General features: G+C 38.9%; 1 protein-coding gene across 1 annotated transcript in view; it reads right to left on the minus strand.

The window, feature by feature from the left end:
• The window catches only part of LOC124802527 (ATP-dependent RNA helicase Ddx1), an 81,609-nt gene that overhangs the window by 51,600 nt on the left and 12,722 nt on the right, over positions 1 to 17,287 (minus strand). Inside the window, exons 3-5 of the mRNA XM_047263373.1 lie at positions 14,902 to 15,083; positions 2,229 to 2,428; positions 1,900 to 2,142 (exon numbers count right to left, since the gene is read on the minus strand). Of these exons, the coding sequence (XP_047119329.1) occupies positions 1,900 to 2,142; positions 2,229 to 2,428; positions 14,902 to 15,083 (625 nt within the window). The remainder of the gene's footprint in view (positions 1 to 1,899; positions 2,143 to 2,228; positions 2,429 to 14,901; positions 15,084 to 17,287) is intronic.

Genomic DNA, 17,287 nt, shown 5'->3' on the forward strand with positions numbered 1-17,287 from the left:
CCATCCGTCTCTCATCCTGAAGCTTCCTTCGCTGTTCTAGTATTTCACTCGTAATCCACTGTGTTTGATCTTGATGCCTTTCTTGTCTCTTTACTTTGGGAAATGCTACATTAAAATGGTACTTAATTGTTGAAATAAATGCATAATATTTTTCATTTACACTCTGAGCCTGTAGGATTTCATTCCAGGTTTCCTTACTTAACATTGTTCTAAAGATGTTGATATTTTGTTCACTGATGATCCTAATTTCTTTGGTTGTTTGTTTTGGTTCTGATACTGTGTCATTACTTCTGCAAAAGCTGATTAGTTGTCCATGATGATCAGATATTTCTGTCTGAACTACATGTGACTCATAGTTACACATATTAGTAATTATGTTGTCAATAATTGTCTCACTTTGTGAAGTCACTCTTGTTGGTGCAGATATTGTCACTTTCATGTTATGCTGTATTAACAATTCTTCAAAATCCTGTCTTATTTTTGTGTCTTTTCCCATGTCAATGTTGAAATCTCCACATATAATGAGATTTCTCTTCATATTCATTCTCAATAAGCTAGCAACTTTTTTTAGAAAGATGCTAATATTGCCACATGGTGACCTGTACACACAAAACACTCTAAAATCCTCTGCCACTATACCAGTAACTTCAAAGTCTTTTTCTCTTGCTATGGGAAATGTAGCAGCTTCACTGTTTACATTCTTTGAAAGAGTACCTGTTTTAATATATATACAAACGCCACCACCCTTATATTTAGATCTGCAGAAGTAACTAGCTAGTTTGTAGTCCTTTACTGCCACATTATGTATTTTACTTTCAGTTAGTCCATGTTCACTTATGCATAATATGTCTGGTCTTACTTCACTCAGGAGTACTTCTGCTTCTAATTTTTTGTTACCAAAGTATTGAATATTTTGATGAAGTACTTTTATGTAATTTTTATTTTGTTGGTTTACATGTAGGAAAATGCATAATTTTAAGCATTTATTAGCACCAAAATAAAGACTGATTCACATACGACTGTGCCAGTGAGTGTTCTGCTTACAATTAACATTCCATTCTTCTTATAATATGGTCTCTCAGATGGCAGCACTATATGCCAAAACAATTCCAAAGATTCACTTACTGGAGGTACAACAGACAATAGTCTTCCCCATTGCTACAGCACTCTCTTGAGTGACATACTCAGCCTGAGCAGTCTTGAGCCTGATGCTAACCTCTGAAACCCTCCAAACTATCTGAATGAACAGTGTAGTAGACAGTCTGTTATGTAAAGCTTTTCCACAAACCACCTCATTAGTACACTCATTTCATCAAATGCGGCACTGTGTTTAGTTAAATCAAACACCAAGTTCTTGGCATATCTAGATCAATCTGACCATTAACAGAAGCTCACAGTAAGTTTTCCACTAGGAGCATCACAGTGCTTCTTAGAACTCTTTGTAATGTATGACAAATCATTTGCTTTGAGAGCAAACAAAATGTATGCTCTCCAGAAACAATGTATTTGATAATGTAGATCACGGTAGCATTTTGAAGACAACACTGTGGAACACAACATCACGGTATGCCATTCTTTCTATTAGGAAAGCTGACACAACAGAAGAATAATTTGGTTATAAAGGCCATTCCAGGATAGAAATAACTAAATAAAACTATAGACAAGCAATCACTTGAATCAAATTAATTAAAGATGGTATGAAGACATGCCTTAGGAAATCTCGACATGCACACTCTTCTTTCACACGTAGTAGGAAAGTGACACACGTGCAGATGTGTATACTATAGATAGAGCAAGAGTAAGTTCGGAATACTGATTTCCTCGTTTCTTAATTAGGCTTGTGCAAAACACACACACACACACACACACACACACACACACACACACACACACACTTACCTTTAGAACAACTGCTGGGAAGAATGCAGAGTTTTTTATTTGCGGTGGAATTGAGAAGGCCTTGCCTAAATCAACACCATTTTTTGAGAACTTTATTTCCCCTGAGTCCAAATCAAGAAAGCACCCAATGGTGTCATGGATCCCAAATTCTTCACCATAGCTATCAAACTGTTTGTTGTTTGACTTCTTCCCAGTGCCTCCAAATCCAAAGCCAAATTTGTCAGTTCCAAGATCGAGGTTAGCCTTCAAAATCAAATTTATTTCAGTTTAGAACAAATCCTGTAAAACGTGAAACTTAATTTTTTTGCTGTATGTGTTGTCATGCTGACCTGTAGTGTGGACCACCCAACTCTGCACAAGCCTTCATCAGTAACTGTTGCCTCGTAATAGTAACGACCCTTCCCTTGGACACCTTTTGTTGCTCTACACCCGTGCCATTCCTTCTGCTCCCGTGATTGACACCTCAGTCCATCTGGTGTTACAGCCATTGCATGACCCCTATCAAAGAAACTGAGGGTCCAGTGTGGTGCTAAGAAGAGAGAAAGCATATGATTATAATTGACCATCTTGTTGAATTATTTAAAGTTTCAAAAATGGCATGAAACAAACATTAATGTAAAGTCACTATAAGAAATTCCTTCAAAAATGTCATAATGCGATATAAGTAATTCCTTAAATGCACCAAGAACGAAATACCTGATTGGCTGAAATGTTATAGAAAGTGAAGATGGGTTCTTATACTTTTCGAAGTAGCAGTCAGCTGCGATATAAGTAATTCCTTAAATGCACCAAGAATGAAATACCTGATTGGCTGAAACGTTATAGAAAGTGAAGATGGGTTCCTATACTTTTCGAAGTAGCAGTCAGCTGCGATATAAGTAATTCCTTAAATGCACCAAGAATGAAATACCTGATTGGCTGAAACGTTATAGAAAGTGAAGATGGGTTCTTATACTTTTCGAAGTAGCAGTCAGCTGCCTTTAACAAGTATCAAATCTGTTATTCTTCTGAATACCCACAAAAAGCAACATGCACATGTAAAGTGGCAGTAAAATAACATGTTATATGAGGGTCATTCCAAAGGTAACGCACATCCTCCCCCCCCCCCCCCCTCTTCCCCAAAAAAAAAAAGAAAGAAAAACCTTCTGTTCTACACCTTCACTATTCACAGCAGTCATCAATACATTTTTGCCACTTGCACTCAACTTCAATTCAACCAGTTTCCGCAAGTTGCGCTGTCACAGCACTCCATCAAGATGCCTGCTGCACTCTATATGTGCATCCTATATTGTGAGCATGAGACAGTGGCAAACGATCACATGAGACTGAAGATGATGTATGGGGATGATAACTTTCCATAGCAGGAAAGTCAGCTGCTGGGCCAGCAGATTATCCCTGGTGAATGTGGAAGTGGCAATAGTCAAGGACCTTCCGCAAAGCGGCAGACCGACCACGGCACTGACAATGTGCAGCGTATTCATGATCTGATTTTGCTTACAAATGCTTAACAGTGAACAAACTGTCATTTTGAGTCGGAATAGAAGAAGTAGCAAGTATGTGCATAATACTGAGACAGTTGAAGCTGAAAACAGTTTGCACTAGGTAGCTTTCCAAAGCGCTGATGGATGCCCACAAAGAAACATGCAAGGCAACCGCGCAGTGAACTTTTGGAACAGTATTAAAATTTTGAAGATGACTTGCTTGCAAGAATTGTGAAGAGAGATGAAACCTAGTTGCATCACTTTGAACCCAAGATGAAAAGGCAATTGACAGAATAGCATAATGCAAACTTGCCAATGGAGAAGCAACACAAAACCGCATCTTCAGCTGGAGAAGTGGTGGCCACTGTGTATTTTTGATTCAGAAGGACTGTTGCTTGTAGCAAGCAATAAAAAACTCCATGCTTGAATGTGTTGCATTTGACAACATTGGCAAAAACATGATGTTTATCTGTTGCGTAATAATGCCCATTTACACGCCAGTGCGAAAACCACCACTGAGATCACAAAGATTGGGTAGACAACATGGAAATATCCACACTACAGCTCCGATCTGACACTATGTCACAAATACCACTTTGAAAAACTGAAGTAATCCCTTAGCGGAATGAGATTTGAAGATTGCAAACTGTCTTGTGAAGGCTGCTAAACAGTGGTGCAAAGGTGCTGCTCCTGAATCCTAATGTGCAAGTATACAAGCCTTAGGTTCACAGTGGACTAGGAAAGTTGAAAGGGACAGAAATTATGTGAAAAAAAGACACTGTCTCTCAGTAAGGCATCTACATAGTATAAAAATATTGAAGATATGGAAAATAAATTAGATGTTTTAAAAAAAATAGTGCCTTTCTTTTGGAGCAACCCCAATACACACAGACAAACTGACTATTTTGTCCCCCCTGACCAACTGCAGGGTTAAAATTTATTTTTGAGGGGAGCAACAATACATACATAAACGAAGTCCTGACAGAAAATAGATGTTATTTGACTAATGAAAGTGGATGAGTGAGCCACTACGTAAAATCATAATATGCTTACAATCACCTATAACAAACAACTCCATACAGAATTCTAAAATTTGCACAACTCACACCAGTGAACACAGTGCAGGTGTATCCAACCTGGGGGTATGCTTTCTTGTCAGCATATAAAACACAATTAGAACTGTGATGCAATGTGGCTGGTACAGCACAAACATTGAAAAGTAGTGAGCCCTTGTAACACCAAAGGTGCCTATATATTAATGCACAGTGCCCATATTTTCAATCTTGTTAGAGTGACTTTTTCCATCTGAGTGGCTAGCAGACTGCCTCCACACATTCAGTTCAGAGTCCTTTAATTCTGTTATCTTGTGACACCGATCACTGTAATTAACACAATGGATAAGGCAGTTCCTGATGGATTCAAAAGTATTCCATCATCTCCAATAACAGTGTCCTCCAGCAAATTTAATTGCCAACTGTTAATGGTGCTAAATGTTGGCATTCTGAGTAACCCTAACAACAAATTTCACTTACAACTAGTTCTAAACAAAATTTGAGAGCACAACTACAGACATATATTAAGAGTCTGATTCCCTAGTCTATTGAAATTTATGTGTCAACTGGCAGTACCCAACAGCTGTCAACTGGCAGCACCCATCAACTCAGTGCAAGTACCAGATGAAATTAATGTTGACACCGTGTTGATTGGGATTACTTCCATATTAAAATCTTTGTGCGTATGCACAATACATGATTTCAGACAACCTATATCAAGAGATGGAGCAAGAAACAGGTCACTTCTAAAGTCACCATGAGAAAAATTATTGAATTGACTGTATTTCATTGATTTCAGTGAGGGGTGGAGTTAACAGTTAAATGTCTCTAGCAGCCCTATCATTCTAACATTTCTTCCATGCAAACCAATGTATCACTTTAGTGTAAGGCAATTTGATGCACTGAAGCAACTAAATGAGTGAATTTTTAAGCTGGTAGGTAATAATAATAATAATAATAATAATAATAATAGATAATGCTCTCCATTTGATGTATTTTATACTGTGGTCTAGAATGAACAGCTTTATTACTATACACAACAATTCTTGATGCCATTTGGAAAAACATTTTAAAGCTGAACTGACAAAATTTTCTACCCCCTGTCAGGACTAGTTACCACACACAAGGACCCAAGACTCTAATGTGTGACATTCAATGACATCAATGTACTTTACTCAGAACTAAGCGGACCACATCTGCAACACGAAGAGGGCATGAAGAGAGAAAACTCAAATCTTTACACACATGTATGCACATACAGTGAAGGTTTGCAATCAAATAAGAGCACCAGTTGCACTTTCATTTGAGGAGTTGCAGTTGAATGAGAATAAATAGCTTGCTGCTTAAGTATAGAGCACATTTGGTTTGAAGTTAAATGCTCTTTTCTACAAGTACAATCCACTTATTACTATTCATTCTCCTTGATAATGTGGTGGACTGTTCACATACGCAACAAGTAACTCTGTCACTGACATGGATGTTGGTAGGCTCTCAGGGGGAGGGGGTTATCTCTTGGATTGTATGTACACCATGTTATGACATTAAAATAAATATTAATGGTTAACAGTTTTCTACATATGACTTTTTGACAACATAGGCAAAAGAGATGGATAGTTTTGAGGCACTAGGCACAGTCTTACCATAATATTACAGGGGTTACGAGGGCAACAAAAAGCCTAATTCAGGAGTGGAGGGAAGCAACTGCAAGTTCTGTTGGAAAAACAGGAATAGCTTGCTTATAGACCCATCACAAATACAGTTGAATTTTTCTTTTTAATAAACTTTAGAAACTTAATCAGGATGTTAGGACAATGATTTGATTTCTGCTCCTTTCAGAAGTAAGTACAATACCATGACTAGAATGGAAGCTTTCAATTTTTTAATGTGCCAAGATTATGTTGAGTTCTCTGAAGACATTCCTTTTGAGTCAGACTCATGTATGAATTAATATTTCGATACAATTACGTTACACAATTTTGCTAGTAAAATCAGCTGAGAGAGTTACCTTCCCATTGTGTTTTCATACAAAAGGCCACCACCAATGGCGGATAATATACACCAAGTTGACAAGAGTCATGGGATAGCGATATGCACATATACAGGTGGTGGTAGTATCACCTACATGTGCGTTGGTAGAGCTATCATTCGTTCTCAGGTGTTTCATGTGAGAAGCTTTCCAACGTGATTATGGAAGCACGAAGGGAATTAACAGTCTTTGCATGCAGAATGGTACTTGGAGCTAGACACATGGGACACTCCGTTTCAGAACCATTCTAGTCATGGTATTGCACTTACTTCTGAAAGGAGCAGAAATCAAATCATTGTCCTAACATTTCGATATCCACAGTGTCAAAACTGTGTGAAATAACCATAGAAATCAATGTGGGGACATATTGAACATATCCATTAGGGCAGCACAGCAAAATTTGACATTAATGGGCTATGGCAGCAGACATCCTATGTGAATGGCTTGGCTAACAGCACAACTTTGCTGCAGTGCCTCTCCAGCCTCATGGCCATATTGATTGGACCTAGCTGACTGGAAAACCGTGGCCTCATCAGATAAATCCTGATTTCAGTTGGTAAGAGCTGATGGTAAGATTCAGGTAAAGTCAGACGCCACAAGGCCACGGATCCAGGTTGTCAACAAGGCCCTGTGCAAGCTGTTGGCGGCTCCATAATGGTGTGGGCTGTGTTTACATGGAATGGACTGGTCCTCTGGATATTTGGCTACTGGAACATTTGCAGCCACTGAGGGATGTCATGTTCCCAAACGACGACAAAATTTTTATGGATGACAGTGCGCCATGTCACCGGGCTACAACTGTTCGCAATTGGTTTGATGAACATTCTGGATAATTCAAGTGAATGATTTAGCCACCCAGATCGCCCGACATGAATCCCATTGAACATTTATGAGACATAATCAAGACTTAGTTCACGCACAAAATCCTGCATTGGCAACACTTTTGCAGTTAGTGGGAAGTCTGCAAGAAAAGAAACAGTGACGTAGTACCCCAGATCACGTAAGAAACAGATTGACCGTCCTTACGGCGGAACAGGCAACCATAAAAATAGTTTTCCTGACGGTCAACAGATGTCGCAATGCTAACTGACCTGTCCATGTCGCGGAATTGGCAACGCTGTATCTTCGGTGACTTGAATGACACTGATTTGCGTTCGGCTAGAGCGCTGCACGCGAAATGCATTCGTCACATTGCTGACTGTAGCTCATGATCGGCTGTGGTTTTTCCCGAGTTTTCAATCTAAGAATGTAGATTAGCTCCTGTAATTCTACAAACCAAGTTTATTTCTCACAATCATATGCGAAATGAAATAAATGAAAAGTAACACACAAACATTTATCGCGAGCTACTGTTTAAATGCAGACTGTATTGCAGTCGCATAGGTTTTACACTCGCCTTCCATGCCGTATATGTTCTCTTTGCTATACAGCTCTTCTGATATGGATTATGATGGTAAAAAAGATCTCCACGTGCAGGTTAACACTAGAAAGTTTTCAAAATCCGCACTCGGTTATGATGTGAATTAAGGCTGGTCATATTTCAGCGACAGTCATTTCAAATTTAAATTCTTTTACTTTCCATATAACTTATCGTAAATGATGTAGGAGTGGCACAAAACGATGAATTTTAGATTGTTGTTGAAAGGGGGCTCCAAACGTGGTAACATACAAGTGAAAGCGTGTTTTTCGAGCATATTTTGGCGGTGTCAACTTTGAAGAGCCACAGACGGCAAACCACAATTATGTTAAAAATTTACATTGTACAGTTTAAAGATAACCCGCAAATATTCGCAACAGACGTACGCTTTTATCTGCAACACAGTTATTGCTGGGGATATCTGCACTCGCATAGACCTGTTACTACAAGTAGTGTTGTTTTTTAGTGAAAGCTGTGTGAGGTTTATTAGTGCACAGATAAAAAAATTAAAATAGGCAGCATCTATAGTTTGCACGCTATGCTCGTTCTCTTCTATTCTCCTCCTCTCATTCCAGTATAAATGCTTGTTCACTAGTATAAACGAATGGCAGTGAACATTGGCGAATTATCTATGAATACTCGTTTTCAGCAGTGTAAACGAGATTTTACACTCGTTCACTTCGTTCGCTCTAGTATGTAACAGGATTTAGAGGGACCGATGAATTAGAAGTTAAATGACCGCTATTATTCATTTATTTCACTGTTGCGATTTCAGCTCTAGAGCCATTTTCAAGTACCAAGGGAAAGGTCTTGTAAGGTAATACTTCTTAAATTGTTTACCAAATGTTACCACACAATGCTTTGCGTTTTGTTATCCATATCTTATATTGGTTTCAGTTTCCACATTGCACACAAAAATGTCTCTACAGCCAAAATTACGATAGTGAAGTGAATAAACAGTTTCAAAAAGTCCAAATCGCAGCAAAGATTTCATTTAAAAATTATATGATATGACTATTGTACAGGAAGGGTTGCCACGATATATCAGAATATAAGAATCGGCAAAATTTAGATAGGATTGAATGCTTAGGGCTCTTTATTAATTCTTACTCTTAACTAATTTATTGATTTACCTGAATTTAAAATTCACTCCCGTAACCTTTCTTTATCTTTGAAGGGAAATTTGAACATTTTTTGCTCAGGATTTGTCCGTCTACTCCTTCCACAGTTGATATACTCGCAGGCACTCGGCATGATGACTCAATCCACTACCACCCGTACGTCAGAAACAGCTGTACTTCACAGACGCCAAATGGTGGAAAGCTGCACGCGTTCGGACAATGTTGCCACATATTTCACAGAACGGAGTGCCATCTAGTGGTTGGTGCCACAAGTAAGGTGTGACGCTGTTGCCGCCTGGTGGCCGTTCCCTGACAAGGGCTGCCTGCTAGACCAAGGGATCGGGCAATCTGATTCTTACACGATCTGGGGTAGTACTATAGGTGAAAAGTTCCAATTTGCACAGCAAAATGTTTTAATTACACCACACAAGGGAAAACTGTTGTTAGTAATGATATTTTAGAAGTGAGGGTGGGGTGATAGAATCCTACCTACTGCACATCACGTGTTTGTGTGTGCAGGTTTGAAATTCAGTCACGAGGAGAATGTAGACACGGCGGTCGAACGGCAACAACAAGTATCTGTCGGGCGATCCATAGAAGTTTTAGTGAAAGTGCATATGAGAGGACCATGGAGTATTTATGTAACTCTGTGATAATAGTGAAAAAGGAACAGTTGAGAAGGTACTCTTGGGAAAAACTCTTGTCTTAGCCTTGCTGAAGGGAAGATGGGTATTCTAATTCATGTTGAGAATGGACAGGGTGTTTAAGCCACCTTTCTCTTATATGTAAATTATTTTGTTTCTGACATTTGGAGACATGAAAGACTTACTAAACAGTTTATATTTATGTGAAGAGTGGGATTTGTAAAATGTGTGAAATTCAAATATACGTCGTTAGTTGAAGCAAACGAAACTTTGTGTGTCTACTTATTTTTGTAAGTGGAAAGAGTCTTAAGAGATTCCTGTACCTAGCAGCATACTTTGGAGAAGAAGTTAAAGAGAGTTTGCAGCAGCAGTCTAACCAGCAAGGAAGGTCGGCCGAGCGTCTCAAGTAAGTCATCTCTTAAAAGAAGTGGAAGTTTGGGTACCTACTCGCACTTAAAATTATCTTCCAAAGCAGTTAGAAAATACCTTCTCATCTTTGTACACACAGTGTCCCACAAGGAGTAGTCAGTGCTGAGGGATATGAAAGTAACAATCATTTGAAGCAAAAAACTTCATATGGACACACACCCTAGTCCAAACATTTTCAGTGATAGAATATATTTAATGTACATTGTTATTGATTTTCTGTATTGTACACCACTTCATCTAGTTTACACATGTACAAGAGGTAGTAAACATTACAACGAAGTGTCAGTTGAAAATTCATATTTTTAACACATTGACATCTAAGGACAACTAAGCATTATCATACATGTCACTATTGTACAGCTCATAATACATGTTTGAATATCCCAGTGTTAACTTGTGTACTCCAGGGAGTACACAAGTCTGAGTGTGTCTGCACATTTCCTAATGATGGCAGCAGGAGTCACGATGCAAACAAGCACTTTATTTCACTTAATCACCTTTCGTTTGCAGACCGCAGACCTCATCAAACCCCCACGAACTAAAATCTAATGGCATGAGGTCTGGCATCTTGGTAGCTAGTTAATAGTACTACCAAGGCCAGTCCACTGATTAAGTTAAGTGCAGCTGAGACGTTCCCTAGCAAGTCTGGTAAAATGTGGAGGCTCTGTCCTGCTGGAAGTACACTGCAGTATGCATGGACAAAGGAACATTCTCAAGGTGTTCTACAAACAAATTTCTCAAAAAATGCAAGAAAATCTGCCTGTCATTCATTCTTCTGAAATGACTGCAGCTATCAACTTGTTACCAATAACGTCCCACCAGACACCGTTCAAAAAACAAACCTGGTTTCTACTGAAGCATGTGGATTTTCCTGATGATTATTTTGTGTGTGGATTCCCTTCGTGTAAACATGGCTGTATCAGTGAATAATTTCAACAGAAACAGATGACTGGCATTTAACCAGTGACGAAATTCCAGTCATGTGGCATTGGTACCAATATCCAATATAAATATTGTGGACACGCTGTATGTAAAACAGGCACAAATCTTCTATATCTAATGTGTTCGTTGGACATTGATAGGTGGCTGTATGTAAAACAGGCACAAATCATCTATATCTAATGTGTTCGTTGGACACTGATACATGCAGAAAGTTGAGGTGCTGGTAGCAGGACTATGTTGCATCATTTCAACAATGTGTTGCTGTTCCTGCACAGATTGTTGAACTACACTTCAGAAGTAAAAAGGGAATTTGGAAGAAACACTCAACGATCACAAATTTGTCAGCCGGAATGGTCCAACGGTATTATTCAACAACGGATGGAGCACTACTGTCGCAGATGCTATACACATACACCGTACCTGCATATTCTGCATAAGTGCATTTTAGCCACTGCATGTACAAACACAGTTAGTAGTAGTAGTATGGTATTCTGCCTTACAGCAGGTCTTGTCATGGGTTAAGCCTCTTCCACTTTTGTCTGTCCATGGACAATCTTTTCATTTCTGAATATTTGTCTCCTTTGATATTGTCCTGCATTCAATATCCTCTTCCCCCTTTTCCCTCCACCATTCCTTCTATTTCTTCCTTCAATAAGCAGTCCCTCCTCAAACAGTGTCCAATCCATTTCAGTTTTCTCTTCCTGATGACTTTCAGCATGTTTGTTTCTTCTCCAATTCTTCTTAATACTTCTTCATTCCTTACGCGGTCTTCCCATTTCACTATTCCATTCTTCTCCATATCCACATCTCTAGTACCTCCAATCTTCTTTCATCTTCCTTCCTCAATGTCCAGGTCTCTGCACCAAACATTGCAATGCTCCAGATGTAACATTTGGCAAGTTAACTGATGCTTATCTACGATACATTCTCAATCCCTCGCACTAATTCACACAACTCACTACAGACAACTGGGTGTACAATGGGTTAATTTAATACCAGAAAGACATCTCAAGCAAAGACGATGAATGAGGTAGCTCAGACCAGGATAAAAAGTCAAAGAGGTTGGGTTTGTAAGACAGACATGTATGTGCCACTAGCCCAAAAACAAATGTGCGTTAAATGTATTCTATATCAGAAAAAATTCAAGAATAGGGCATACAAAGTTTTGAGCTTCAAATGAGCATCCCTTTCATATCTCTGAATACTGACCAGTCCTCCTTGTAAACCTTGTATAAGGTTATGATGAAATGGTAGGTACCTAAAGATATGCCAGAACACAGAGGATTCTGTGACATACATATCGCAAACAGCCCAGTACTCAATTGTGTTAACTGATGCTTCGCTAATAGCCTGGGAGGAAGTATTTTTAACGATATATTCATTCATTTTTAGTGTCAAAATGACACTTATTTTTCAATAAAGTTCCCTCTTAGACCAAGCACTTTATTCAATGTTCTATATGTGAAGTGTCAGTCCAGAAGGTCGCCAAAAACTCATTTACAAATACAAGAACAACTTCAATGAACTCTCAAATGCTTCACAGCCAAAATTTCTTTAGCTCTAAAATATACTCTATCTGATTAAAAGTATTTGGACACCTATTGGTGGACATTAATACAGGGTGTGTCCACCCTTCACCTTCATGATGGTTTGAACTCTGCTAGGGACACTTTCTATGAGGTATTTGAATATCTCTGGAGGAATGGCAGTCAATTCTTCATCAGAAGCAGAAACCAGAGTAAGTGGTGATGTTGGATGTTGGGGTCGGAAGCAAAATTGACGTTGTAGCTCATTCGAAATGTGTTTTATTAGGTTCAGGTCACGAGTCTCGACAGGCCAGTACATTTCAGTCATGTTACTGTAAACAAATCACTGCTTCACAGATGCTGCTTTATGATAGAGTGCATTGTCATGCTGATACAAAAGGTCATCTCTGAAATGTTCCTCTACTTTACGTAGTACACAATGCTGCAAAATGTGTTTATATTCTTCTGCACTTAATGCTTTCTTAAGTGCATCCTCACTGCAAAAAGCACCTCCCTACCATTATACTACCTCCTCTGTATTTCCCTGTTGGCATCACACATGACAGTTTTTAACATTCTCCAAGCATTCGTTAACACCAAAACCTTCCATAGGAGTGCCACAGGGTGTAGCGGATCCATCACACCCAATCACTCATTGAAGTATCACTTAGCACTGACACCAGAAATGTGTGATGTACGAGGAGCTGCTTGACCATTCTACCCCATTCTTTTTAACTCCCTACACATAATCACTGTGCTAGCTGGACTACCAGTTGCAGTTTGGAACTCATGAGAGCGTCCTTTGACAGTTTTCATGTGATTTTTTTACAACCACCCTCCACAATGCTCGACAGACCCTGTCTGTCAGTGCTCAAGGTCTGCCCTGTCTCTGTTTAACTGCAAATCCTTCGCATTTCCACTTCACAATCTCATCACAAACAGTTGACTAGGGCAGCTTTAAATGGATTGAAATATCCATTATGGTTTTATTAGTCAAGTGACGTCCACTGATTAGTCCACGTTCTCGCTGAGCTCTCCTGATCGACCAAGTCTGCTAACTCAATACTACCTACCTCCTTTTATACTGGCAGGTCTGCCTTTCATGACATTTGTTAGTCAATTTTTAATTACATAGGGGTGACTGGATACTTTTGCTAAGATAGTGTATGGAAACTGAAGGATACGTCTTGTGAATGGGGTGGCTGTCGCAACATTTCGTACTTTAAATCTCAGTGGTTTCAGTTTTGGGATGTCCTTAACACTGTACACATGTGAACACGTGTCAAAACTGTAATTATACACTTCTTATGACATTTCACCAATTAAGATGCATTTTTTTCTTTTGGTACTTAACTATACAAAACACTTATGGCACACTATCAATTGCAATCTCATGCACACCATGACTGTTTTACACAGTCATATAAGCAAAATTATTCCATTTATCAATTGACACTTGACTTAACTTTATTACCTAGCATGTACTGATTCAAAAAATATCTTTGTATCCTCACACCCATTTCTTAGCCATTCAGATTAAATAAAAATGATTCAGATACATATTAACGGGAATAATCAATAGGAAACAAGTAACTAACAAGCTATGATTATTCAAGAGCAATACAGGAAACCAACAGAAAGTGAAGTACGGTACATCCTATATATTTGCCTCAGTGTAGGTATCATATCAACATATATTGTATTTTTTAATGAAGCCTAAAACAACACAGAAAATAAAACGGTATACAGTCCTTTGGTGCTACAATATACATACAAATGTAAAATGAGAATATAAATATTTAACTCCAATACTTTAAATGAAAAGTGTGCACAATGGATTGTGCCTGTCACAATACTTGCTATAAAAATATGTGGTAGATTAATATAATATGTGCTTGGCTCTGATAGCTACAATGTAATTTGATTGAATTAATATTGTAATACCAGACAAGACAGAACTCACAGCATGAAGGTCTCACTTGATGGTCTGTTGATAAAGTGCATGCATGGAAACCAGAAGTTTACAGGATCAAATCTCAGCCAGACCACGGAATATTATAGTCTGCAACTTAGCCTTCACCTCTAAATGAGGTGAAGACTCACTAGTAATGACATGTGGTTTGCATTCCACATTAAACTGTAGGTCCGTTTTCCCTGGTAGGATTATAGAGTAGGTGGGGCACACAAATCCCTGAAGTGGCAGCTAGTTGAAAGAATTGCACTATACAATTGAGCCAAATGGATTTATTATTATTATTATTATTATTATTGTGGTAAGGGTGTGTGCAATTAATTCTTCTCCTTTATTGCTGACACTAGTGTAATAACACAAAACATATTTTGAAAGCAATAACTGTTACTCACATGTCTGAGCAATAACTTTACTGCCTTTGCCAGCCTCAAGATCCTTCAAAGTTTCCCAGACGATTTGAATAATTGGGAGACAAAAGGCACCAGTTTTACCACTGCCAGTTTCTGCAGCCATCAAAACATCTCCACCACCCAAAATCAATGGTATTGCCTCAGCCTGGACATCCATTGGTAACCTTAACATACACAGACATGGTTATTAAGCAACGATTTTGTTGTTGGTAATTAATATATGCTGATGTAAGTTCACTTAAAGCTTCAATACATGAAACAACTTTTGTTTGAGTTAAAGCTACAAAATAATTCGTAACACTCATCCCAGCAACCTGAACGGCAACTTTTATGCGGGTTTCTACACACGTTACACCTTTCCGCCTGTAGTAAATTACAGCCTTATTCACATGTACTTACAAATCCTAAACACAGTGTGACATGAGCAAGAGTTTAGCAAGGTAACTATATTAATCTGTAGACAGAAGCCGTAAGAGATGCGCAAGTTGCATCTTCATGTCTGACTGACAAGAGACAGTTATCATTCATTTAATAATTTCTTACAAACATGTGCACATTTATGGTGCTACTGCTCACCAACAGCTTTCCTCAAATCACTGTAGCACAGTTCTGGTTTTGTAACCTGGACAGTTATCCTGCTAAAAGATGCCATCATTGCCAGGGAAGACATCAAGCATGAAGGGATGCAGGAGGTCCACAATAATGTTCATGTAGTCCACATCTTACATGATGGCCTTGCATATTGTCACAGCCCATGGAAACCCATGGGCATGTTCCACATAACATAATACTGCACCCACCAACCTGCAACTGTGCCACTGTGTATGTTTCGAGGAGCTGTACACCTAGATAACAGCCTATCTGAGCACCACCATTTATATGATAAACAGTTTGGTGTGCTGAACTTTTTAACTGCTTCCTCAATCATAATAGCTTCAATGTCTCCAACACAGGAAGACAATGTTAAACAGAGAAATAAGCCTTGGACCACAGCCTAATGCCCTTAAAAATATTATTTCTAATATATCATTAACCCAGCGTAGTTGCAATAAGGTATGTAAATGAACGACTGATGTGGATAGATTTGACAGTGTCTAGCAAGAAAATTAGGATTGTGTCAGTATATTCGCATTGTGAAGGGACTGATCAAGATAAGATGGATAGTTTTTATGAGGCACTCAGTGATGTAGTTGTTAGAGTAAAGGACAAGGACAGTGTTCTGCTCATGGGTGATTTTAACGGCAGGATTGGAAATCAAACAGAAGGGTATGAAAAGGTTATGGGTAAATTTGGAGAGGATATGGAGGCCACGGGCAGCAACTCTTGGATTTCTGTGCCAGTATGGGCTCAGTAATCACAAACTCCTTTTTTAAACATAAGAACATTCACCGGTATACTTGGGACAGCAGGGGAACCAGATCTGTCATCGACTATATAATAACAGATCAGGAATTCAGGAAGGCTGTGAGGGACACACGTGTATTCAGGGGATTCTTTGATGACACTGATCATTATTTAATCTGCAGTGAAATTGGGATTGCGAGGCCGAAAGTGCAGGTGGTCAGGTCCATATGTAGGAAGATAAGAGTGGAGAAACTTCAGGATAAGGAAATCAGGCACAAGTACATAACAGCGATCTCAGAAAGGTACCAGTTAGTTGGATGTTGTCAATTACAGTCATTGGAAATGGAATGGACAAGGTACAGGGACACAGTACTAGAAGTGGCTAAAGAATGTCTTGGAACAGTAGTGTGTAAAAGTAGGAGGAAGCAAACAGCTTGGTGGAATGACACAGTCAAGGCAGCCTGTAAAAGGAAAAAGAAGGCGTAAAAAAATGGCTACATACTAGAACTCAGGTAGACAGAGAAAGTTATGTTGAAGAAAGATACAAAGCCAAGCAGATAATTGCAGCATCCAAGAAGAAATCTTGGGAAGACTTTGGAAATAGGTTGGAGACATTGGGTCAAGCTGCTGGAAAACCATTCTGGAGTGTAATTAGCAGTCTTCGAAAGGGAGGTAAGAAGGACAAGTATTTTGGACAGGTCAGGAAAACTGCTGGTGAATCCTGTGGATGCCTTGGGCAGATGGAGGGAATATTTTGAAGAGTTGCGCAATGTAGGTGAAAATATGATCAGTAATGTTTCAGATTTCGAGGTAGAATGGGATAGGAATGATGATGGAAATAGGATCACGTTTGAGGAAGTGGAGAAAATGGTCAATAGATTGCAGTGCAGTAAAGCAGCTGGGGTGGATGAAATTAAGTCGGAACTCATCAAGTACAGTGGAATGTCAGGTCTTAAATGGCTACACAGGATAATTGAAATGGCCTGGGAGTCGGGACAGGTTCCATCAGACTGGACAAAAGCAG

This window comes from Schistocerca piceifrons, chromosome 6 (assembly GCF_021461385.2).
Source record: "Schistocerca piceifrons isolate TAMUIC-IGC-003096 chromosome 6, iqSchPice1.1, whole genome shotgun sequence".
NCBI classification, from domain to species: Eukaryota; Metazoa; Arthropoda; class Insecta; order Orthoptera; family Acrididae; genus Schistocerca; species Schistocerca piceifrons.